Raw genomic sequence first — 25,269 nt, 5'->3', positions numbered from 1 at the left:
ACAGCAGTAAGGTCAAAGAAGGTTCTGTGAATCAAATAACTAGTTTCATATATTAGACACAGCCATGTATTAAACTGTTCTGGTATATTCTGTCTTCCTGCAACTGCATACCTTGGCTGTGTTTAATAAATTAGTACAGGAAGTGGTCTCTTGTTGCTGTTCATTCTTTTATTAGAGTGCTACTGCTATTTGGTGGGTTTTTTGTAACATGATAAAAAACATAATTTTCACATTTTTCCTGGTCACTGAATGGTAGTAAGAAGAATTAGACTCAGAAAAAACCACTTCTTACTGAATCTACCAGATTTATTTTTTTTTTTACACAACACAGCTTGGATCACCTTTCCTGTTTTTTTAGAATTGAAATTGAAAGTAACATGCAGTGAAGTTTTTGTCAGATAATCTCCTTTCAGTTTGTTTCCTTGTGCATGTGCCAGACTTGTAATTTAGTCAGTTTTGTTGCTTAGAAAAAGTTGAAAGAATTTTCAATGACAGAATAAAAGATGCAACTTAAACATCTCAGGGATCATAAGTGGACTCCTTCAGTGAGCCACTTTACAGAACCACTTTTTTTATGATCTAGAATTATGATTATGCTTTGCAGTAGTTAAAAGTTGTTAGATATTCTAATTGCTGCTGCCTTCTTCATTTTTTACAAAAGTATTACAAATGTGCATCGTTTTATTGGGATTAAATTTACTTTATTTTCAAACAGTTCATCTATATTACAAAAATCCTTAGAGGTCAGCTCGAACTCCAAAACCTGGTCCTTTGGGTGGTTCAGTCAGAGAAGTAAGGCCACCAGCTGGCTCACAAGAAAAACGTCCACTCCTGAAAAATGAAAGCAGTTTTATTCATTGCTGATATTGTTATAACCTCAGTTACTGTTTAATCACTGGATAAAAAATAGTTATGAATCTGACTTAAGCCTGAAGTAATTTTTTTTTTCTTTCTATTCATCCTTCAGAAGTGTGTGATGCTACTCTTCCATCAAAAGGATTCCAAATTCAAGTAGTGACAAATAGTTTCATAACTGAAATGCAAGACAGGACCGCTAGCTTTCTTTTTTAATCATTTGTAGGTTGGCCAGACAACAGTGATATTGATCCCAGTAATATCAAAGGCAGTATCCAACTGTATCAGTCACATTTTTGTTAAAGGTGTCTGGAAACGATAACTATTTTAAGATTATTGTTCTTGTATGAAAAAAAATCATTATAGAAACAATAGGTAGGAATACCTTTCATACAAGAACAATAATACCTATTGTTTCTATAGTAGGAATAGGTAATGCACCAAAGTCAAATTAATTCCTCCATTCACACAAATGTGTAGTTGGAATAACAAAGAACAAGGGGAAATAACAGGGTTATTTCTGAACTTTTCCGATCTTTCACAAACTTGCAGTATTTCTGGGTTTTGTCAGAAATAAAAAAAACCCAAACAACCAACAGGCATTTGTTGATTTACATGATCTAGACCAAAAAATATCCAGCAGGTGCTGTCATTCACCTAGTACTAAGACAAATCAGAATTGATGTTTTCGCATTTCATGCTCCTCTAGGCAGTCATCAAGAACATGAAAATTCTCAGTTCTTTCTAGTTCTATATGAATATATAGAAAGGCACTGAATGCATGCCATATTGTTCAGTAAATTAATTAATGCTTTTTAGCTGTAGGCTGTGAACTCAAATCCCTGAACAGGAATTTTGTTTCTCAATAGGATCAGCCTTCAAATAGTTGGCCAGTTTTATACAAATACAGCATACCTTGGGCCAGGTTTGGGAACTTTGCCAGCCTTTAGCTCATCAATTATGTCTTCAATATCTTTGGGTGTCAAATCTTCCTGTTAAAAAAAAAAAATCATTAACAAAACAGAAAACGTGTCAGCAATTGTGCTAATTGCAGCATTCAAAATTCATCAGATTAGTGCCTCTCTTAAGCGTGATCCTAGCATAGGTAATTCTGATCCTATCCATTAACACACACACTGGTTTAAAGAATTAGGAAAATTAAAAAGTCTACTGTCATTTCAATGTTAAAATTTTTGTTTCACATAGAGTTGCAGAAGTTACATTAAAACTAAATATTCAGGCGGGTCATCTCTACCATGGGTTGGTGGTTTCAGCTTCCTTGGTATATTAGTGCACTGGATCTCTGCCCACCCGCTATAGCCGTGACAAGAAAAATTGTGGGTACAGTTCAAGAGAACAGTTCTCAAAAAATTAATCAGACTGTGATAGCAAAATAAAGTATTTTAAAAATAAGGTTTTTTTAAAAAGCTGGATTCTGTCAATACATTAATTCCTTTGGTCTGAATGCATCCAAGTGAGCCATAATCTGGAAGTCTAAAATTTAAAAAACCGTGTTAGACCAGTCCATCATTTCCAACAGACTGCTTTAAAGTGCTTTTAAAAGCTTACCAAATACCTATTCAAAAATCCAAGATTTACGGGCAGACCACTATTGCAAAAATGCATCACCCCACTTGTATAAATCAAGACAATAACTGAAAGAAAATGAAACACCGATACACTGTTAGACAGATGAAGCATTCTAGGAAGAGGCCAAGAAACTGAAGGATGTTCTAGGACAACTTATGTTGTCCCTGTCAATAGGAATTTGAAGTAACTGACCAAAACTTCAGAATCTGGAACAAGTGAAAATACAGGTAACCCAGCAAAGAAGTTTTTTAAAAGGGAATGTAATACTTACATAGTAATTGTCATTTATTTGTACCATCGGTGCATTTACACAAGCACCTAAACATTCCACTTCTATCAGCGTGAAGAGCTTATCAGGTGTTGTTTCCCCAACTTTTATACCTAAACCAACAAAGAATATTAGGTTCAGCAATGGTTATTGAACAAGATTAATAAAGCGTGAGTCTTAAGTACCCCAGTGCCTTCTCAGTACTTGTATTTTGGCCTTAAAAACATTTGCAATGGTTTTAAATCCTCTCAATGAGTCCAAAACGTTTCCATTAAACAAAAGATTCTAATAAACCGTGAAGTCAGTTTTCAGATAGATTTTTTGAGACCTCATTTACAGGTTTACAGGTATGATTTACTGAAAAATAACCAGGAAATGACAAATATAAGGAACAGTACAGCTCTACTCAGGAACATTTTTAATAATCAATACAATAGAATGGAAAAATAGGGAAAACAAAAGTTTTCATGTGCTGGTATGAGATGCGTTAATAGAAATTCCCAAATTAACCAAGATCCCAGCATTAATATTGTTAGCTACAAATTCATAACCAATTTCCAAGTTTATACACAAAGGCTTACTTCCTGAACAACTCCGTACACACTCTTAGCTTCCATGGCACATTACTGTTCTAGTGATACAGATACGAACCTTCCCCAGAGGGCAGCTGAGCCAAAATAACATCTCAGAGTCTGATCTCAACCAAATTCTCCATGGAAGGAAGAATGCTGAAAAGCAGTTTTCCTCCACAGTTATTAGAAGTGGGGGGAAAAAACTAATAAAAGTCTAAGTAAGGCCTGTGTCTCAGTAAGAGCTACAGAATCATCCTTAATGCTTTGATTTCTCAAGCTTAAAAGTTTCAGTTAAAATTAAGCTATCTTTGCAGTAACAAACTAAGATAAATTTCATCTAAATATGCCATTTCCAGACAACAGAATATATGAAATGCAAGATAATAAGCAGCTGTTCTGCAGCTCTTATCACAGTAGTTCTTCAGAAGTGTTAGCATGGCTTGCAACTTCAAAGAAGAGAAAGAGTTGTCAGCTGCTGATCTTATCCTCTCTTCTGCCCATAACCACCCAACAAGGAGGGGAGAAGAAATCCCACCAACCCCCACACGAAACCCATGAGTTCTCCTTACATCTCCTACGATGCAGCACCCTCAATTGACTTTTTGCATGGAGAATTCCTAAGTTACATTAACATCATGTTTGCCATCCAGAGGGACCTGGACAGGCTGGAGAGGTGGGCCTGTGCAAAACTCATGAAGTTCAACAAGGCCAAGGGCAAGGTCCTGCACACGATGGGTCAGGGCAATCCCAAGCACAAATACAGGCTGGGTGAGGAGTGAATTGAGAGCAGCCCTGTGGAGAAGGACTTGGGAGTAGCAGTGGATGGAAAACTGACTACGAGCCAGCAGTGTGCACTCACAGCCCAGAAAGCCAACCGTGTCCCTGGCTGCATCAGAAGCAGCATGACCAGCAGGTCGAGGGAGGAGATTCTCCCCCTCTACTCTGCTCTCGTGAGACCCCACCTGGAGTCCTGTGTCCAGCTCTGGGACCCCCAATGTAAGAAGGACACGGACCTGCTCGAGCGGGTCCAGAGGAGGCCATGAAGATGACCTGGGGGCTGGAGCACCTCCCCTATGGGGACAGGCTGAGGGAGTTGGGGTTGTTCAGCCTGGAGAAGAGAAGGCTCCAGGGAGACCTTATAGTGGCCTTCCAGTACTCAAAGGGGGCTGACAGGAAAGATGGGGAGGGACTCTTTGTCAGGAAGTGTAGTGATAGGATGAGGGGTCATGGTTTTAAACTGCAAGAGGATAGATTTAGATTAGATATAAGGAAGAGATTCTTTCCTGTGAGGGTGGTGAGACACTGGAACAGGTTGCCCAGAGAAGCTGTGGATGCCCCCTCCCTGGAAGTGTTCAAGGCCAGGTTGGACGGGGCTTCAAGCAACCTGGTCTAGTGGAAGGTGTCCCTGCCCATGGCAGGGTGGTTGGAACTAGATGATCTTTAAGGTCCCTTCTGACCCAAACCATTCTGTGATTCTATCACCTTACTTGAGTAAAAAAAACCCTCACAAACAACTTTCACATAGCATACACCTTAAAAATCTTTTGCATATAAAGATGTGCCAAAAAGAGTCCTCTCATATATGAGATAGGGCTTACTTTCTCAGTCCAAAGGTCATATTAGAATAATGCATTTCCTGGCAAATAGACTTTAAAACCACTTTAAGACCACTAAGTGGCATTCCAGGTAACAGTCTTCTCTGCTCTACTGTAATGAAATCTTTAAAAATAAAGAGTAAATGCCAAATCGGAAATTTGAAGTGTTTTGTGCCTATTCTCCAATGATTTCACTCTGTATTTCAAATACTACTGCTCTGTCCCCACCATATAAAAAAAAAAGTTTACTTCAGTATCATTAAACCAAGGTAAAAAAAAAAATTTTCAAAAAGTACATTACAAATTTTTGTCATACCAAGTTTCTTCTTAATGGCTTCTAAAATACTATCAGAGTCTCGCAGCATGCAAGGCGTGGTAGTGCAGACCTGAATATGGTATTTCCCAACAGGTTTGCGATTATACATTGTATAAAAGGTTGCTACTTCATACACTCTCATGGCAGGCATTTCTAAAATTTCAGCGACCTGTAACAAGGGGAAAACAGACATGGTATTAATTCTCAGAGGGCATCAGTAAAGGCATTTAACAAACCATTTCAATGAAGTCACCTGTCCTCTGTAGTAACAGTCAGTAAGAGGGAGGAGATGGGTATCAAAGCACAGCTGTATTCAAATCCCAAGAAAAGGCACCAGAGTTACTCCGATTGGAGTCACCCCGCTCGAGCACACACTCCACGAAGCCATGGATGAGCACAGCGAGGAGCTCAAGTCAATTCCCCTCCAGCATCCAGCATCATATACAAGCAGCTGCGAGGAGTCAGCTGGGTTCCAGCTTTCATTGTCAGCTCCAGCTCCTACTGCACTTCTGCTGAATGAATGAAGGAACTTTTAGACATCTGCCCACACTAACCCACGTAAGCCTTTTGGTAGGGGAATACTTATAGGCTGGTACTACGCTCACCTAACTCAGATACAGCAGGTCTGTCTCAGGTTCTGTGACACACCAGAGCTGGCCTCAGAAATGCCACGGCTACGTCTGCAGATTGGCGTCACAGCCAGTAAATAGGGAGTGAAGCACGATCTCCACGGAGCCAGTTGTGGTGCGAGTATCCCTGACCTCATTAACCCGGAACCCTGGCAAACTGCTCGGGTTGAGAACTGGCTCTGTTTTCAAAGCGTACCTGTTTTATGTTCCAGTCTCTAGAGCAGGCAAGTAACAAACCACGGAAAATATCTGTTCATTTAAAAATCTTAAGATCATTTTAAACATAATATCAATCTAAAACTTAGAGTAAATAAACAAAAATACTTTTCCCAATCAGTATTAATAGAGATTTGAGGCTTTATGCTACACTGTAGAAGCAGTAGTAGACAAAATTTGCCCTTCTCTAAATGTGCACTGAACTCCTTCCGTAATTTCTGTAATGCTCACAATCCTCACTTAGCATATCTTGACTGAATTTAAAACTTTTCACTTTAAGACTGATCACATGCCAGACTGTAACACAAAATACAACAGATTTACTCATATGAATATAAACCAGAATTTTTTATTTCTTGGTATTTGATTACTGTCATGCAACCTATCACTCTGGAGCAGGGTAGTTGCTTGTTTATTTTGAAACGATTTTAATAAATAATTTGGTAAGTCTTCCAGGCACTTGCTGTGGGGTGTTACAAAACACTCATGACACATACTACACCTAACGCTGCTCTGCAGAAGTCTTTACAGGCCTAGAGATTTAGTATAATCCTGGCAGTGTATGTAGTGCCACCACTCTGGGAGGAGAAAAACCCCACCATCATTACCTTTTTTCTTTCCCCAAATTCAGCAGTGAACAAAATCTTTCAAGTTTCTGTTCCTACTTCCAGGATGGTTCTGGGAAAAGAGCCTATCTAAACAGAGCTCATGTAATTTTTGTTTTGTTCTGTCTGTAGTTTCTAGCAATAGGTATATAAACAACAGAGCTCTGAGTTTTCTGCATTAGTTTTCCCTATTATTTTTTAAAATGTAGTCTCATAAGGAATTCTTGCAATTCTGTGCCACATGTAAATTCCCACGTTAGTACGCTTTGATAAATAGTTGCTAATATTCCAAGTAAGATATTTTAAAAAACCTGTAAAATTATGCTGGAAAGATAATTAAGTACTAAATACCTTGTTCATAGCTGATATGGGCAACCATCCATGCTGTCTTTGGGCCAAATCTAGTACTGCCATGACAGCTGCAGACTTGTGTCCCCCTGGGTAGCTGTTTACAATTGCTTCTATTCGCTGTTTAAAGGGAAAGAGGAAAAAAAATAGTATCAGTACTGATCTAAAGACAAAACCTGTGTATTTAACCTTTTCTGTCTGCATACCTTTTGGTTTTCAGGTGTGAACTCAAACGGAGTATCTGGATTATTTTCAGGACTATCTCTGTGCTTCAGGAAAAGAAAAAGGAAATGTGTAAATTATTCAAGGAAATTATTCAAGACAGATTTACTGTTGTAAAAGGTATTCTCATTAGACAGTTACAGTTGAGTTGCTTGAATAAAACAGTTATAATTCCAGATAAAAATTTCATAGTACTCAAATGATTAAATATCTCTGGGAAAATTACCAAAAATATTAATAATTATTTCATCACTCTTAAAAATAAGATAAAAATAACTTAATCCTGTTATTTCCTATTAAAAAATATTTCTTGAGTAATATGGTGCTGTTATCAAAACACATTTTTAAACACTGTTAATACAGTTTGGCAATTATGTTCAAACTCATCACAGGTAGATTAAGAGTGTTCTGATTAATACCTGAATGAACAACAAGGGACTAAAACAACAGCCCATTTTTTCTTTTCCCATGAGACTTTAACTATAAAAACTTTAAAATTCATCAAGAAGCTTGCTACATAACTAAAACATTTGCACATTCAAACACACATTATTAATCCATTTTAACATATTCTTTTGATTTGTAATGGATTTCAACTTTTTAATTTTAGATACAATTCTGAATAAGAATGGAAGCAGAATTTTGAATATTTCCAAAGTAAGGTATTCTATCATATTATTTTTAAGGTGGCCTTCTAAGGAAGCATCAAATTGAAATTAGTTCTTCTATTTTCAGAAAATACAAATTTGGAAGTCTTTAAGAAGGTGACATTTTCCTACAATAAAGTCTTCGTTCTGATGAAAATCCTTATCCACCAGAAAAACTTCCTGCACAAAATTTTCAGCTGTCTCTAAGCAGCTCATTATGGTATCCTTGAAACAGTCATAGCTAAATTTCATTCCAAACTTTATACAGTTTTCAAATTAAATGGAAAGTTTGGGAAAAAATGCAACCTATAGTTGAGGCTTGATGCTAAAAGTAATTCACAACCAGCTAATAATAATAATAAAAACTTAAAAAATATATTTAGGAGAAAGAAACCCACTCCACTGACTTTTACTTTGATCATTTTCTCAAGTAACCCAGGGTGATTTTGCTATTTCCATGCTGTGTTCTTAATAAGCAGTGAAGGATTTAATGAAAAATCTTAACATTGGAAGATACTTACATACTGATTGTCATCAGTGCAGAACTTAGTATGTACAGTCCATTATTATTATTCCTGGATTTAGAAATTAATATGGAAATAGCAGAAGGCCAAATACTTTACTTCAATGACATCTGTTGGTCTAGTGAGAGATTCCCTTTGCTTATCCTGACTATATCCCAGAGCAGACGGTACTACTACCACCATCAATTTGGATGTACGCCTACCACAGTTCCAAGTCAAATATAAAACTACAGTCAATATATACTTCTCCACCAAGGATGACTTTCCCCTAGTAACAGGAATTACAGAAAGATAACCAATTTCCTTTGAACACAGTAATATTTTATTAAGTATGAATTTCTTACTTATTGTGTGGTCTATAAGAGAACATAAAAGTGCTTCTAGGAACACAATTGCCACTATTTTAGATTGACCCTTCCAGATAAAGGATTTGACTCCTCATACATAGCATTGGTGAGGGTTTTCTACCAATTTTAATGGAAGTTATCAAAAAGAGGAAAAACTGATTGGAAACATGGTTACCATGTTACCAATTACCATTTATCCGAGACTTGCATGAGCTGATTTGCTCCTAAATGGTATGGGTGCATTTCTGCCTTTTTTTAGGATACAGATTCTGGAAAGCAAGATATGAATTAAGGACACAGTACTGGAAGGCATACCATGTTAAATCACAAAGTGGTTGAGGTTGGAAGGGACCTCTGGAGGTCATCTGGGCTGAACCCCAATGCTCAGGCAGAGCCACCTAGAGCTGCTTGCCCAAGACCATGTCCAGATGGCTTCTTCTGAATATTTCCAAGGTGGGAGAGTTCACAAACTCTCTGGACAATCTATGCCAGTGCCTGGTCACCCTCACAGTAAAAAAGTGTTTCCTGATCATCTCTGAGGCCAATTCCCTCTGGTCCTGTCACTGTGCACCACTTTAAAGAGCCTGGCTCTGTCCTCTTTGCACCCTCCCTTCAGGTCTTTACATACATTGAGAAGATCCTCCCTCCCCCAGCCTTCTCTTCTCTAACAGTCCCAGCTCTCTCAGCCGTTCCTCATGAAAGATGCTCATAAGAAGAAATGGATATATTAAGGCTTCCTCCATACACAAACTAAGTACAAACAATTATGTCTGTACCAGCTACAGCAATTTGTTGAAAAGCAAGGTTAAACTCTATCCACACATTTTTTTCTAATTCTCATGCTTCCTAATTTCCTGAAGTCTCACACAATATGTTTTTGTTCCATGCATAGCTTAACTGTACCATGTTTGTATTGCAGCATTCAGCCTAACCTATTTAAAGTGTGACCCACTGCACTGCGAAGGCCTACCCAAGCCACACTGTCCCCACAGATGACAGTACTCTCCCATGGAAGGTATCAAGGCTGCTGAATGCTCATCTCATTCTTTTTGCTACACCAACCTGCGCCATTTTATTATTCTTTTTCAGTGATCTAATCATCTATCTTTCCTGACACAGAGAGTTATTAAAGAGCACTGAAGAATTACAACAGAATAACTAGAATAATTTAGCTTTCAGGTATACTGGAAGAAAGTTGGCCTGAAACTTGACCTATGCCCTGTGGTAAACACCAGTCCAAAAGACTGTGAAACCAAAATGAAAAAAATGTGCAGTATCAGCAATGAAAAGAAATGTATTACTTCTCCTTCAAAGGGAAGGTACCTTACATACACTGTTCCAGCAGAACTCAAGATATAAACCTCTCAAATTAAGAATGGCGGAAGTGCTGTCAGACCCAAGTATTTCACTGACCATCTTCACAAGTAACTAAAACTATAATACAGCAATTCTCTAACCTTCTGTACTGAACCCCTGTGCAGTCCTATAACAAAGCCCGGATCAAGGTAGTCGATGTGTTAAGGAAACACAGTCCATGTGTTGAAAACCACAAAGTAGAAGAGTTAAGTTTTGGCTGTTAGGGAGGTTAAAGACAGGTAGAAGTCAAAGAGAGAGGGCATGTTTACAGAAAGAAAGGAAACTTGTAAATAAAAGTACATTTGAAATCAGGCCTTCCCTAGCCATCAGAAGTTATAGATTTGGAGCAGCTCTCTTACGTTACTACAGGCAATCTACCTCATTTTAAACCTGATGCGCTCCTTCTGAAATGTAATCTAAGCTGCCTGTGATGGCACCAGACTGAATTTAATGGTTGACAGAAAGTCTCTTCTTGGCTGTTGCAGAATAAAAAGGAGTTTCAGTAGAAGTTCTCTTACATGTAAGGAAAAAAACTTGCATGAAAAAAAGTTTACAAAGGGATGCATAGGTATGCAAATCAGCACTGCCTTTTACTACTAGATTTTATGACAACCAGGTCCCCTAGCCCATCCCCTGCTGTTCAAAGCAAGTATGCTGTCTGTATGCATTTCCCCTCCTCACGTATAGATTTCATATACAGGAAGTGCAACAAGGAGCACCAACTTGCTTTGCAAAACGAAACCAAGACACTCACATGTAAACTGATATACAAAGAGGACCACCACAACAGGTTAGAGTTACTCCTAGGTAAGCCCACTAGTCCTCCACAAGCAGTTTTTAACAACCTTTGACACTTCCTCTGCTTGTAACATTCCACAAAACTAAGACTTTTTTTAATGTTGAGTTTTTTTCCTCTCGAGAAATCTGGGGGGAAAAGAGTCCCATTTTCTGACTACATACAAACACCTAGTGTTCATTAAAATAATGCCTTCAGCTCAAATCAGAAGGATGAGTTTTCCCTTGAAACTGGCTGTGTTAAGTAAAATCTGAAATTTGCTAGTTAGGACAAACAATTACACACACAATGACATCCAACTGTCTTCTTCCCATAGTCCCTTTCCTCTATTTTTAGGCTCCTCCCTCCAGCAAATAATTTAAACAGTTACATAAATCTTGAAAAATGTCTGGAGAATTTACAAAGCTATCTAGCTTCATAGGCCAGGCACCAACATCCATCAGGGTGCCAAAGATACCTTTTGCCTGTCTTCACCAACCTCAAACTACATGTGAAGTTTCTTAAGTTGTCAGCCTACACCGATTCTGCTATTCCTTGAATATCAGCGCTCACTCCATAAACCATCAATGCCCGCTCAAGTTTCTGGGAAAGTATACGAAGCATGTACTGTAATCCCATTAACTTCATCTTATGAGAAAAGCTGTAGAGACAGCTGCAGAAAGGCAACAACAGCAACAAAAATCTGTCTAAAAATGCTGAGCACCTGCTTTCAACAAAGTGGTCAATTCTCTAGTAAAGTGCTGATTTCTACCAAATGTTGAAAAAATGCCAAATTATTCAGCTGTTAAACTGCAAACTAGATAAAGCTCTGAGTGGAACAGAATGGGACAGAATACACCTCTCAGAGATGCTTCAGGTTCTCTTCAGAGGTAGACAACACATCTGCTTTACACATTGTGGTGGTTTAGTCCCTGCCAGGGTCTGAGACCACACGGCCGCTGCCCCTCCCCCACAAAGGGAGTGAAACACACACAAAGCCCCAGAGCTGAGATAAGGAGAGGTTTAATACAACAGTGCGACAGCAACACAACAAACAACAACAATAACAATAACAGTGAAAACAATGAACAGAGCAAAATATCTACCAATACAGCAGTGAGAACTGGGCGATGGCATAACACATGTGTTAACCGACTGTCTCGCTTCGGCACCAGGATGCGACGTCCACATGGTATCTGACTGAATAACCCGGCTAGAGCTCCCCCCCCACTGCTGGGGAAACTTAACCCTATCCTGGTTAAACCAGGACATAATCCACCCCTTTATTCTATACCACGTGCATCACATCCAGCTGCCATTTAGCAATTAGCATTAACAAAGAAAAATTAACAAAAGCACAGTATAATTCACGGTGTGTTTTCACCCACAATCAAGTACCCTTGTGGTACGCATCGGACCTGTCCATCCTTCTGCATCACCCACCAGGTGCACCCAGGTCCTTGAGCAAAAACAATCCCGTGGATGGGTTTGCCTTTGCCCAGTGCAGGACTAACCCAGACCATTTTTCCCAGCAGATCCCTCATGCGCACCACAGGGACTTTATCCCCGTCTACAACACGTGGAAGTTTTGACTGAGCCGGGCCAGATTGACTGGCAGATCCTCTTGTGTTCACTAACCAAGTGGCCTTTGTCAGATGTGTGTCCCAATGTTTGAAGGTTCCACCCCCCATTGCTCTCCATGTAGTTTTTAACAGTCCATTGTAGCGCTCAATCTTCCCAGAAGCTGGTGCGTGGTAGGGGATGTGGTAGACCCACTCGATGCCGTGTTCTTCTGCCCAGGCATCTATGAGGTTATTTCGGAAATGAGTTCCATTGTCTGACTCAATCCTCTCTGGGGTGCCGTGTCGCCACAGGACTCGGTCTTCAAGATCCAGAATGGTATTCCGGGTGGTGGCGTGGGACACTGGATAAGTTTCGAGCCATCCAGTGGTTGTTTCCACCATTGTGAGCACGTGGCGCTTGCCTCGGCGGGTCTGTGGCAGTGTGATGTAGTCGATCTGCCTGGCCTCTCCATATTTATATTTCATCCATCGATCTCCATTCCGCTGGGGCTTCACCCGTTTGGCTTGTTTGATTGCAGCACACGTCTCACATCCGTGGATGATCTCTGCGATGGTGTCAATGGTGAGGTCCACCCCTCGATCTCGAGCCCACCTGTATGTTGCATCTCTGCCTTGGTGGCCTGAGGTCTCATGGGCCCACTGGGCTATGAACAGTTCACCTTTACGCTGCCAGTCCAAGTCCACCTGAGCCACTTCGATCTTAGCAGCCTGGTCCGCCTGCTGGTTGTGTTGATGTTCATCAGTGGCCCGACTCTTGGGTATATGGGCGTCCACATGGCGCACCTTCACAACGAGGTTCTCCACCCGGGCTGCAATGTCCTGCCATACTTCAGCGGCCCAGATGGGTTTGCCCTTGCATTGCCAGTTGTTCTGTTTCCATTGCTGCAACCACATCCACAGGGCACTTGCCATCACCCATGAGTCAGTGTAGATATAGAGCCTCGGCCACTTTTCTCGCTCAGCAATCTCCAAAGCCAATTGGGTGGCTTTCACCTCTGCGAACTGGCTCGATTCACCTTGTCCCTCAACAGCTTCAGTGGTTTCTCGTGTGGGATGCCACACTGCAGCCTTCCATCGTCGATGTTTTCCCACAATACGACAAGACCCATCAGTGAACAGGGCATATTGTTTCTCCTCCTCTGGCAGCTCGTTATATGGTGGGGCCTCCTTAGCACATTTCACCTCTTGTTCTGGTGACATCCCAGCATCTTTGCTCTCTGGCCAGTTCATGATCATTTCCACTAATCCTGGGGGGTTGAGGTTCCCTATTCGAGCCCGTTGTGTTATCAACACAACCCATTTACTCCACGTGGCATCTGTTGCATGATGTGTGGAGGGAGCCTCTCCTTTGAACATCCATCCCAGCACCGGCAGTCGGGGTGCCAGGAGGAGCTGTGTCTCAGTGCCGACCACTTCTGAGGCAGCTCGAATTCCTTCATACGCTGCCAGTATCTCCTTCTCAGTCAGGGTATAGTTAGCTTCAGAGCCTTTGTATCCCCGGCTCCAAAAGCCTAGAGGTCGGCCTCGGGATTCCCCATGTGCGCTCTGCCAAAGGCTCCAGGAAGGGCCATTCTCCCCGGCTGCGGTGTAGAGCACATTCTTAATCTCCTGCCCTGTCTGGACTGGCCCGAGAGCCACTGCCTGGGTAATCTCCTGCTTAATTTGTTCAAAGGCTTGTTGTTGCTCTGGGCCCCATTTAAAATCGTTCTTCTTGCGGGTTACGTGGTAGAGAGGGCTCACAATCAGGCTGTAGTTTGGGATGTGCATCCTCCAGAACCCCACAGCGCCCAGGAAGGACTGAGTCTCCTTTTTAGTGGTTGGTGGGGCCATGGCTGTTATGTTGTTTATCGCCTCCATTGGGATGTGGCAACGCCCATCTTGCCATTTTATTCCTAGGAACTGAATCTCCCTTCCAGGCCCCTTAACTTTCTGTCACTTGATGGCAAAACCAGCCTTCAGGAGGATTTCAATTATCTTCTTTCCTTTTCCAAAGACTTCCTCAGCTGTGTCCCCCCATACAATGATATCATCAATGAACTGCAGGTGTTCTGGAGCCCCACCTTTCTCCAGTGCAGTATGGACCAGTCTGTGGCAAATGGTAGAACTGTGTTTCCACCCCTGGGGCAATCGATTCCAGGTGTACTGGATACCCCTCCAAGTGAACGCAAACTGTGGCCTGCACTCTGGTGCTACTGGAATGGAGAAAAACGCGTTAGTGATGTCAATCGTGGCGTACCACTTGGCTGCCTTCGACTCCAGCTCATACTGGAGCTCTAGCATGTCCGGCACTGCAGCACTCATCGCTGGCATAACTTCATTCAGGCCACGGTAGTCCACGGTTAGTCTCCATTCGCCATTAGGTTTTCTCACTGGCCATATAGGGCTGTTGAAAGGTGAGTGAGTCTTGCTGATCACCTTCTGGCTTTCTAGTCGACGGATCAGCTGATGGATGGGGACCAGGGAATCTCGGTTAGTGTGGTACTGCCGCCGGTGCACCGTCTTGGTGGCAATTGGCACTTGCTGCTCTTCAACCTTAAACAACCCCACCACCGAGGGGTCCTCTGAGAGGCTGGGTGAGGTGGACAATTGCTCAACCTCCTCCAGGGCAGCTATACCAAAGGCCCACCGGTACCCTTTTGGGTCTTTAAAGTACCCTCTCCTAAGGTAATCTATACCTAGGATGCACGGGGCATCTGGGCCAGTCACAATGGGGTGCTTATGCCAGTCCTTCCCAGTTAAGCTTACTTCAGCTTCTAATAGGGTCAGCTGTTGGGACCCCCCTGTCACTCCAGAGATGCAGATGGATTCGACCCCACTGTGGCTTGATGGCATCAGAGTGCACTGTGCGCCAGTGTCTACCAAGGCCTTATATTCTTGTGGTTCTGATGTGCCAGGCCATCGGATCCACACCTTCCAGTAAATCCGATTATCCCTTTCCTCCACCTGGCTGGAGGCAGGGCCCCTCTAATCCTGCTCACCATCACTCACTTAATCTAAGAGTGACTCCTGCAAGAATGACTTCCTGGTCCCCTCAAGAGGGTCAAGCATAGTGTTGGCCATTCCATTCTGTCTGGGGGATTTCCGACTGGACACTGGAGCTGCATCTCTTTTGGAAGACTCCCCTTTCATGGTGGTCTTCCCTTTCAGTTGCTGTACTCGTGCAGCTAGGGCGGAAGTGGGCTGTCCATGCCACCTTCTCATGTTTTCCCCATGGTCGTGGAGGAAGAACCACAGGGTGCCCCGTGGTGTGTGTCTTCCACTGCCCTTCTCTTGGGTGGGTAAGCGCCTGCTTCTAATAGCTGAGACATTGGCCAGTGCAGGTGAAATGTAGGACACGTCCTCTTCCATCTTCTGGAGCCTCTGAGACAGTTCCTCTACAGCTGAAACCAAAGCATGTTGGGAGGAAGGGAGACTTCCCTCATATTGCCGGAGCTGGATAATCACTTCGTCCACTGTCTGAGTCTGGGTGTCTCGCCACCAGGACGCTACTGCTAATGCTTTGGAATGTCCCTCTGGTCCACTTTGCAGGAACTTCCGCCACATCAACTGTGTGCAAGGGGCCTGATCTGGATCCATTGGTGACTGCTCATCATTCAGATCACCATAGATCATGTCAAACACAGCCATTTCCCTGAGGTTTTGAATGCCTTTCTCCATGTCAGTCCACTTGCCTAACCGACATAGAGCATCATCCTTGTAGGGGTACCTCTCCCTCACACCAAGCAGGAGTCACCTCCAAAGGCTGAGGGTTTGAGCCTGTTTCCCTATTGCCTTGTCAATACCAGCCTGCTTGGCTAAAGGTCCCAGCTGCTTGGCCTCTCTCCCCTCCAATTCCAAACCAGCAGCTCCACTATCCCAGCATTGGAGCAGCCAGGTGCAAATTTGCTCACCTGGAACGCGGCTAAAATCCTTCCGCATATCTCACAACTCACTGAGGGATAGAGATCGGATGGTTACCTCCAGCTCTTCCTCCTGCTCTCGTGATGGGCCTGGTTCATTATCACCCTGTGCACTGCGAGGGGATTTTTTGGTATATTTGGTTTTCCGTATCAAGGTGACTGATATTGGTACTGCTTGTCCCCGAGGCTCAGCTGCTGTGCCGGTGGAGGCGACTGGTACTGGCACTGCCTGTCCCCCTCGCCCAGTTGCTGCACCAGTAAGTTCACTTTCAGACCCTGCAGCCCCTTCTCCCCCTTGAGGGCAGTGATCAGTGTTAAGGGCGATGCGGTAAGCATGGGCAAGCACCCAGCACATTGCAGCGAGTTGCATCTCCTGGGGTTTGTCAGATTGGCAGCACACCTTTTCCAAACACTCCACCAGTTTATCAGGACTCTGCACTTGTTCGGGAGTGAAATCCCTGAACGGTGGGGGTGACCACTGACTCAGGTACTTGCCCATCTTCTCCCACATACCTAGCCATTTATAACTATCTGCCCTCAGGGCAGGTTTCCGGGTGGTGCTATTGTTGGAGAAGTACCGCATGGCCCAAAACAAGATCTGGCAAACATTTAGAAAGCACAGTGCCGCAAGCACACTGGTCTGGGTGCTCCAGGGATAGCTGAAACTCTCAAAAACCGAGAGAATCTCTTCCCCTGGCTCACCCATAGAGGGGGTGAGACCCCTAACAAAAGCCCAGGCAGCAAACAGGTACCGGTTCACCCCCACAAGCAGTGATACAAGCAAATTATAAGCAGTCTGCAGCCAGTACAGCAAAACAAGACCCTTGACACATTTTCCACTGAAAACAAACATCAGCACTGGGAATGCACAGTGGATATAAGGATTAATCCAGCCCCACCACGCAAGCAAATTCGTCAGCATTGCAAACATTTCTTATCAAACAAATACAAATAAAAGCAGAAAAATTACACCTAACAGATTGCTCTAACACACCTTCTCCTCTTGTCCTTATCTCAGCCTTCTCGTGGCCCCACGTTGGGTGCCAAAGTTGTGGTGGTTTAGTCCCTGCCGGGGTCTGAGACCACACGGCCGCTGCCCCTCCCCCACAAAGGGAGTGAAACACACACAAAGCCCCAGAGCTGAGATAAGGAGAGGTTTAATACAACAGTGCGACAGCAACACAACAAACAACAACAATAACAATAACAGTGATAACAATGAACAGAGCAAAATATCTACCAATACAGCAGTGAGAACCGAGCGATGGCATAACACATGTGTTAACCGTCCATCTCGCTTCAGCGCCAGGATGTGATGTCCGCATGGTATCTGAATAACCCGGCTAGAGCTCCCCCCCCACTGCTGGGGAAACTTAACCCTATCCTGGCTAAACCAGGACACACGTTTAAATTTGAGGGCTTTTTCTTTTTTGCAATCACTATTACTATTTATACATATTATGATACGGTCTAATTAAAAGGAAGGCAGGGACAAGAGATGTTATAGTGAAGGTCTGCTACAGGCTACCCAACCAGGAAGACCGAGCGGACCAGGCCATTTACAGACAGGAGCAGCTTCATGTTGGCAAGCCCTGGTCCTCTTGGGGAACTTCAACCACCCCAATATCTTTTGGAGGGACAACACAGCAGGACATAAGGAACCCAGGAGGTTCCTGGAACGCATTGATGGTAACTTCATTCTCCAAGTGACAGAGGAGCCAACAAAGAGAGCTGCTATGCTGGACCCTTTTCTCACCAACAAGGAGGAGCTGGTGGGGAGTGTGAAGCTCAATGGCAGCCTTGGCTGCAGTGACCATGAAATGATGGAGTTCAAGATCCTGAGGGCAGCGAGGAGGGCGCACAGCAAATTCCCTACCCTGGACTTCAGGAGAGCAGACTTTGGCCTCCTCAGGGATCTGCTTGGCAGAGTAGCATGGGCTAAAGCCCTGGAGGGAAGAGGGGCCCAAGAAAGCTGGTTAATATTCAAGGATCACCCCCTCCAAGCTCAGGAGCGATGCATCCTGACAAAGAGGAAGTCAGGTAAGACCACCAGGAGGCCTGCATGGATGAACAAGGAGCTCCTGGACAAGCTCAAACACAAAAAGGAAGCCTACAGAGGGTGAAAGCAAGGACAGGTAGCCTGGGAGGGATACAGAGAAACTGTAAAGCAGCCAGGGATCAGGTTAGGAAGGCCAAAGGCCTGCTAGAATTAAATCTGGCCAGGGACATCAAGGGCAACAAGAAAAGCTTCTATAGGTGTGTTGGTGATAAAAGGAAGACAAGGGAAAATGCGGGCCCTCTCCAGAAAGAAACAGGAGACCTGGTTACCCAGGACACAGAGAAGGCTGGGATACCCAACAATATTTTTGCCTCCATCTTTGATGGCAAGAACTCCAGCCATATTGCCCAAGTCATGGAAGGCAAAGGCAGGGACTGGGAGAATGAAGAACCACCTGCTGTAGGAGATGATCAGGTTTGAGACCATCTAAGCAACCTGAAGGTGCAAAAGCCCATGGGACTTGATGAGATGCATCCATGGGCCCTGAAGGAACTGGCGGATGAAGTGGCTAAGCTACTACCCATCATATTTGAGAAGTCATGGCAGTCTGGTGAAGTTCCTGCTGACTGGAAAAGGGGAAACAAAACCACCATTTTTAAAAAGCAAAAGAAGGAAGACCTGGGGAACTACAGGCCAGTCAGTCTCACCTCTGTGCCCAGAGAGATCATAGAGTGAATCCTCCTGGAAAATAAGGAGGTGATTGGTGACAGCCAACATGGCTTCACTGACAGCAAATCATGCCTGACAAATTTGGTGGCCTTCTACGACAGGATTACAGCGTTGGTGGAGAAGGGAAGAGCAACCCTTGTCATCTACCTGGACTTGTGCAAAGCATTTGACACTTTCCTGCACGACATCCTTGTCTCTAAATTGGAGAGACACAGGGATTTGACAGATAGACCACTTGTTAGATAACAAATGGGCTGGATGGTCGCACTCAAAGAGTTGCGGTCAATGACTTGATGTCCAAGTGGAGAGCAGTGACAAGTGACATTCCTCAGGGGTCAATGTTGGGACCAGCACTGTTTAACATCTTTGCTGACGACATGGACAGTGGGATTGAGTGCAGCCTCAGCAAGTTTGCAGATGACACCAAGCTGTGTGGTGTGGTTGACATGCTGGAGGGAAGGGATGGCATCGAGAGGGACCTGGACAGGCTGGAGAGGTGGGCCTGTGCAAACGTCATGGAGTTCAACAAGGCCAAGGGCAAGGTCCTGCACACGATGGGTCAGGGCAATCCCAAGCACAAATACAGGCTGGGTGAGGAGTGGATTGAGAGAAGCTCTGCAGAGAAGGACTTGGGGGGTATTGGTGGATGGAAAACTGACTATGAGCCAGCAGTGTGCACTCACAGCCCAGAAAGCCAACCGTGTCCTGGGCTGCATCAGAAGCAGTATGACCAGCAGGTCGAGGGAGGAGATTCTCCCCCTCTACTCTGCTCTCGTGAGACCCCACCTGGAGTCCTGTGTCCAGCTCTGGGACCCCCAATGTAAGAAGGACACGGACCTGCTCGAGCGGGTCCAGAGGAGGCCATGAAGATGACCTGGGGGCTGGAGCACCTCCCCTATGGGGACAGGCTGAGGGAGTTGGGGTTGTTCAGCCTGGAGAAGAGAAGGCTCCAGGGAGATCTTATAGTGGCCTTCCAGTACTTAAAGTGGGTCGACAGGAAAGATGGGGAGGGAGTCTTTATCAGGGGGTGTAGTGATAGGATGAGGGTTAATGGCTTTAAACTGGAAGAGGGTAGATTTAGATTAGACTTAAGGAAGAAATTCTTTCCTGTGAGGGTGGTGAGACACTGGAACAGGTTGCCCAGAGAAGCTGTGGATGCCCCCTCCCTGGCAGTGTTCAAGGCCAGGTTGGATGGGGCTTCAAGCAGCCTGGTCTAGTGGAAGGTGTCCCTGCCCATGGCAGGGGGGTTGGAACTAGATGATCTTTAAGGTCCCTTCCAACCCAATGATTCTAATTCCCTCAATTATGAATCATTACGCAACGTGCTGTATCACATATAATATGAACAAGAACTGCACTTTTGAACTCCTAGTTAACAGGCCTAGACCTGGACCTAAGTGTAATTCTGCAGGAAATTTTAGAAATCAAGAAACTGCCCCTCCACTAATTTTCATGAGCTACAATTAGAAACTCAAATAATTCCAATAAAAAAGGAAAACAAGAACTGGTTTATAATGAAAAAAAGGCTTAAGCAAAGTCTCATCTGCAATCACACACAAATGCTACTAATATCACCATTACTAAGAGTTTTCACTGTATAAGAAACACAAGGCCAAAAACTAAAAACCTTTTGCTACTCCATCACAACTCTAATAAAAAGTTCTACTGAAAAAATGCTTCTTTGTAAGTACCAGCAAGCTTCTACAGGAGAGTTCTGTTCATCAAAAGCTTTTAGGCAGATTAAAAAAGCATACGCCGATGCAGGCAGAAAATTACTTACCACAAATAAGGCTCCTCCACTGGCATTGCACACTGCTGTTCTATGTAAGCATCGGATTTGTCTTATCTACAAACAAAATAAAGTAGATAGTATTAATAGTTAATAATTTACATACTGCTAGTTGCTGCTTTCAGAACCAGTTTGATTTTTGTTCTAATTGTAAACCATTAATTCTACTGTCGTCACTAATAATTTAAGTCAAGAAGAAACTATTAAGGGCTCTCCTGTACTATTATGACAGCAAATCACTTAACTTACCTTGACCATTTCAGACAATGTAGAAGTTAAAGGATTTAACTTCAAACAAATAATACTCTGCTACAGCTTCATTTAAGTGCCTTGAACAGAAATTCTCATCAAACATTTCATGAAGAATTTTCCAATTTGTTACTTTATATTGTCAGTGCTTTAAAGTTTTCAGAAACTAACGTTACTATTGAGGTTCTTCTCTAGTAAGCGTTTATACCACTTCTTCAGCTTTTATCTAACTGAACGGTGAGATCAGGCAAAAGAGGACAAATGTAAACACAAACCTGAAATATCAACAGAACACCCATATGCAAGTTCTGTTCAGCTATTCTCTGTACTCTCTGTCTGGATCCATCATGCCAAAACAGATCAAGATTTCTAGATTCTGGCGAGTATTACTAAGATGATTTGATAATGTTATCTTGTCATATGTAATAATTCTATAATAAAATTATTAATTTTTATATTGAATTCTAGATCAATTTTGATATTTCTTAAAGTAGAAGTATAGCATATTAAAAAAACCCCCTCCTTAACTACTTAATTTCTGTTACTGTATAAAATCTGTGGGGCTTTCAGTGGATCAGCATCAACTAGCAAAAATACAGTCAGATGGTCAGATCTGAAATTCAAGCCTAAGTACCAGGGAACTACAGTCCTTGCACTTCTATAATAGCAACCTGATCAGCTCAATCTTATCACCAGCAGATCACATAGTTTCACCTGCAGTGTAGTTTCACACAACAGCTGCAGTCTTTTCCTGTCATATGATCAGTCCTTCCAGGAAACACTGGATTTACTACCCAGTTATGTGTATTATGTTGTATGCATCCATTTCCTCTTTGCTCTCCACTTCTGGCTCATCTGAAAGCAGCAGCCAGGAAACCAATTCATCTCCTGCCATTCTGTGTCAGAGGCCAAATGAACTCTGGGATACATGGATAACTCTGGGGACTGCAGATCATTCCTGTGACCCCTTTCCAGGAGACTCTCAGCCTGTTACCTAAACTGACATGAAGCACATCAAATGAACTGCACTGGCATGACAATTTTGAGTGCCTTCCATGAACCAGACATGTCAAACTCAGAGAAAAGACTAAAAACTAAGTAGAGCATGCAACTACAACTGCAATTCTGCAGACAACGCTGAAAGGAACATATAAACGAGGATTTGATGTGCTGGTATAAATCCTACTAAATACTAAGTAAATATAGAACATATGTAGTTTTGGCTCAGATGCAACCACCACATTGTAAGCTTCAGGTTTCTAACTGTAAGAGGCAGTCTCCTGCCAAAAGGAGCACTTCAGATGAAAACACTTTATTCTATCCAAAGATACTGTACTGTTTCCAAGAACCAAAACCTGTAGATTTCAGACTTCAAGAAGACGAGACCCCTTTTTCTGCAGTAGCCTAAACGGTTTCAATTGGTGTGAAGAGTTGACTCAGGACTGAAAAACAGAGTGGCTTCCTTCTCATGGTTAATCTTACATACACGGGCAAAGCAGAAATATTATTTCCGCGCGGGAAATTTCCCAATAACCTCCAATAAGCACCAAGCAGTTACTGCTGGAGCGTTTTTCACCTGATGCAGGCAGTACAACTCTAGAGCCGGTCAGGTAATTCCGGCAGGCCCCGGGGCCGCGAGGGAGACACCCGGGAGCGACGCCCTTCCACGGGCTGCACCGGGCCTTTCTTCCCCAAGGCCGTGCCCCGCCGCGGGCCCCGCCCGGCCGCCCACTGCGAGGGCAGCGTCGACCACCCACCCACCTCTCCGCCGCGGCCTCCCTCCTCTCCCGCGGCCTCCTCCGGCCGGCGGGGACAGACGTGCGGCCGTCGCCGCAACCTCCCCCTTACCGAGCGTGCGGCCACGGCCCGCAGGGGAGCGCACAGGAACATGGCGCCGGCGGCAGAAACGGCGCCCGGCGCCCCCCGCCCCCTCTACACTCTCCCTCTGCCCGAGGCCTGCGCTCGCCCTCCGCGCAGCGCCAAGGAGACCCGGCCCCGCGCATGCGCCGGCCACGCCCGGCTGCGCGCGCGCGCCCGCGAGCCGGAGACACACCCCCCCCCTCCCCCCCCATCCCCCCCCATCCCCCCCCATCCCCTTCCCGCCTCCGCGGGCGCGCGGCGGCCGTTGGTTGGCGGCTGCCCCTGGGGTGGCCCCGGGCCCGGGACGAGCGGGTTGCCGGTCCCGTTACTCCGCTAGCCCGTGTCCCGGCTGCCTGCTCTGGAGGGAGTGAGCGAGGCCGTCCCTCCTGCAGATGTTGAATTCCCGTCCCGCCAGAGGTGGAAGGTTTGTTTCAAACAATGGAAGCAAAACACAAGGTCTGTGTGAAAATATTCCGTGAATTTTAACCTTTTGTGACAAGACATCAGCGTGAAAAAAACCCCGCAAATCCCTTTGGAAGCAAGGATCTGTAATAAATAGCGGGAAATTGCAGAAACTGGTGAGGTTTCTTTGGTCCTTCGTTTTCCTCCTTTCTACCCAGTTTTGTTGATTGGGGTATTTAATGTCTGAAGTGCTTCCATCTATGACCTCCCTTGGTCAGAAAAAACAAGACTAAACATTTTTCTTCTTGGCCTTCGATAAATGTTCTCATTTTACAGTATAATTTGGTTAATACAGTACAAATACTGGAACTGAAGAAGACGTAAGTAGCAGGCTCTTCCTTGGATGCAATGGGTTGTTAGAAACATGGGTCACAGATCCATCCTTGTGCAGACCCCTTATCATTCAGGTCTTGTGATGAGGAATGCAAATGTACCTTCTTCACTGTAAAATAAATTCAGTTTGCAAATAACAGCTAAGAAGGATTTTATACCGAGTCCTCACAGCATTGGAGATTTGCAAAGCATCAGCTGATGTTCCAACATCTCTTACCATATCCTCCTTATCTCTGAGGAGTCATCTCTGTACTCCTCACCCTCTCGTCCACCCTTCCTCCCAGTGATGTGGCCTTACTCATTCTATCCACATACTTGTGCAAAATTTGCAGTGACCTGCTATTTGATGCTATGAGTATCAAGTATTTTTAGTAAGTACATGATAAACCAAAAATTCAGCCTTCCTTACAGTTTTCCTTCATTCGAAATGTTAACTTATTTTTCATCTGCTTATTTATTTTGAAAGACCCTTTTTACTTCATATAAACATTCAAAAAGGCAGGATTAACAACACTAGAGCAAACTGAATTTTATTAAAAGGGACTACATTATGGATTTGTAGTGACAAAATGGTCCATCAGGGCACTTGTTGGGACAAAAGGCCAGGTTAGACGGAGCCACAGTGGCTGCACCTATGTAGTTGCACCTGGAGGGCTCCTGTAAAGAAACCCGTGTGTATGGTGAGACAAGAGCCCCAGTACATCTCAACAGATAGGACATATTAGAACAATTTAAGATACTTGCTACTGTTTCGGTTCGGATGATTGCGTATACACGTACAGACATACGTATATATACACATACATATCTGGCAACTGTTACTGTAATTAATGTCCTTTCAACAGAATACTTTTCATTTGCACAGATCAGGTAGGATGTGGTACTAGCTCTCTGGTTAGATTGCTGCCTTTTACATTTTTTTTACTATAGTCGATGGTTGTCTTCCTGCTCTTATTTTTCATTTCCTCAATGCTGAGAGCTACTATCAGCATTTGTAATTTAAGTGCTGCTACCAGGATTTGATATTTTTATTGATTTGTTTTCACTAATTATTTAGTTGCTTATAAACCTCATTTCTGTGCTTGTATACTACCGTGAGATTAATTTTTAAAACACTTAAAAGACTGCCTAAAGCAGAGTAAGTATAATGGTGCAGCAATGTTCAAGCACAGATTACAGATTCCGTTGCTAAACCAAATTTTTATATCCTGTTGAGAATCTGCCCTAGGCATACAGTCTAAGAATAGCAAAGGTCATGTATGATTAGATTCAGGGTCTGTTCCTGTGCAGATAAATTAATAAACATTCATTTTTATACTGTAAAATATATAATCACAGTAATTTATTAGTTATATGTTAACCCAATACGCATTTTTCACTTGGACTTCATAAATGGAAAAAGGAAAAAAAGAAAGCATTTGGGAGCATTTGTAATTTAAACTCAGTCTATTTATCAGATAATGCTAAAAAAATAAATTGCAGACAGTGTGGCCTTGAAGGG

General features: G+C 43.6%; 1 protein-coding gene across 2 annotated transcripts; it reads right to left on the bottom strand.

Moving 5' to 3' along the window:
- Window positions 1-285: 285 nt before the first annotated feature.
- On the bottom strand, window positions 286-23,121 carry NDUFV2 (NADH:ubiquinone oxidoreductase core subunit V2). Of its 2 annotated transcripts, none has more exons than XM_074821880.1 (8): window positions 22,962-23,121; window positions 20,856-20,921; window positions 7,201-7,263; window positions 6,998-7,114; window positions 5,197-5,365; window positions 2,717-2,826; window positions 1,771-1,847; window positions 286-831 (listed from the first exon to the last, which is right to left on the bottom strand). In XM_074821880.1, exons 1-8 carry the CDS (start codon window positions 23,001-23,003, stop codon window positions 738-740), a joined length of 738 nt encoding a protein of 245 aa, XP_074677981.1. In that variant the 5' UTR covers window positions 23,004-23,121; the 3' UTR covers window positions 286-737. The 2 variants fall into 2 exon arrangements, with proteins under 2 accessions (XP_074677981.1, XP_074677972.1); XM_074821871.1 differs by having other exon boundaries at window positions 22,875-23,119.
- Between the last annotated feature and the right edge of the window lie 2,148 nt (window positions 23,122-25,269).

The sequence above is a fragment of the Strix aluco genome, chromosome 1, assembly GCF_031877795.1.
Source record: "Strix aluco isolate bStrAlu1 chromosome 1, bStrAlu1.hap1, whole genome shotgun sequence".
Classification (NCBI taxonomy): domain Eukaryota; kingdom Metazoa; phylum Chordata; class Aves; order Strigiformes; family Strigidae; genus Strix; species Strix aluco.
This window is presented reverse-complemented; position numbering and strand designations above follow the sequence as displayed.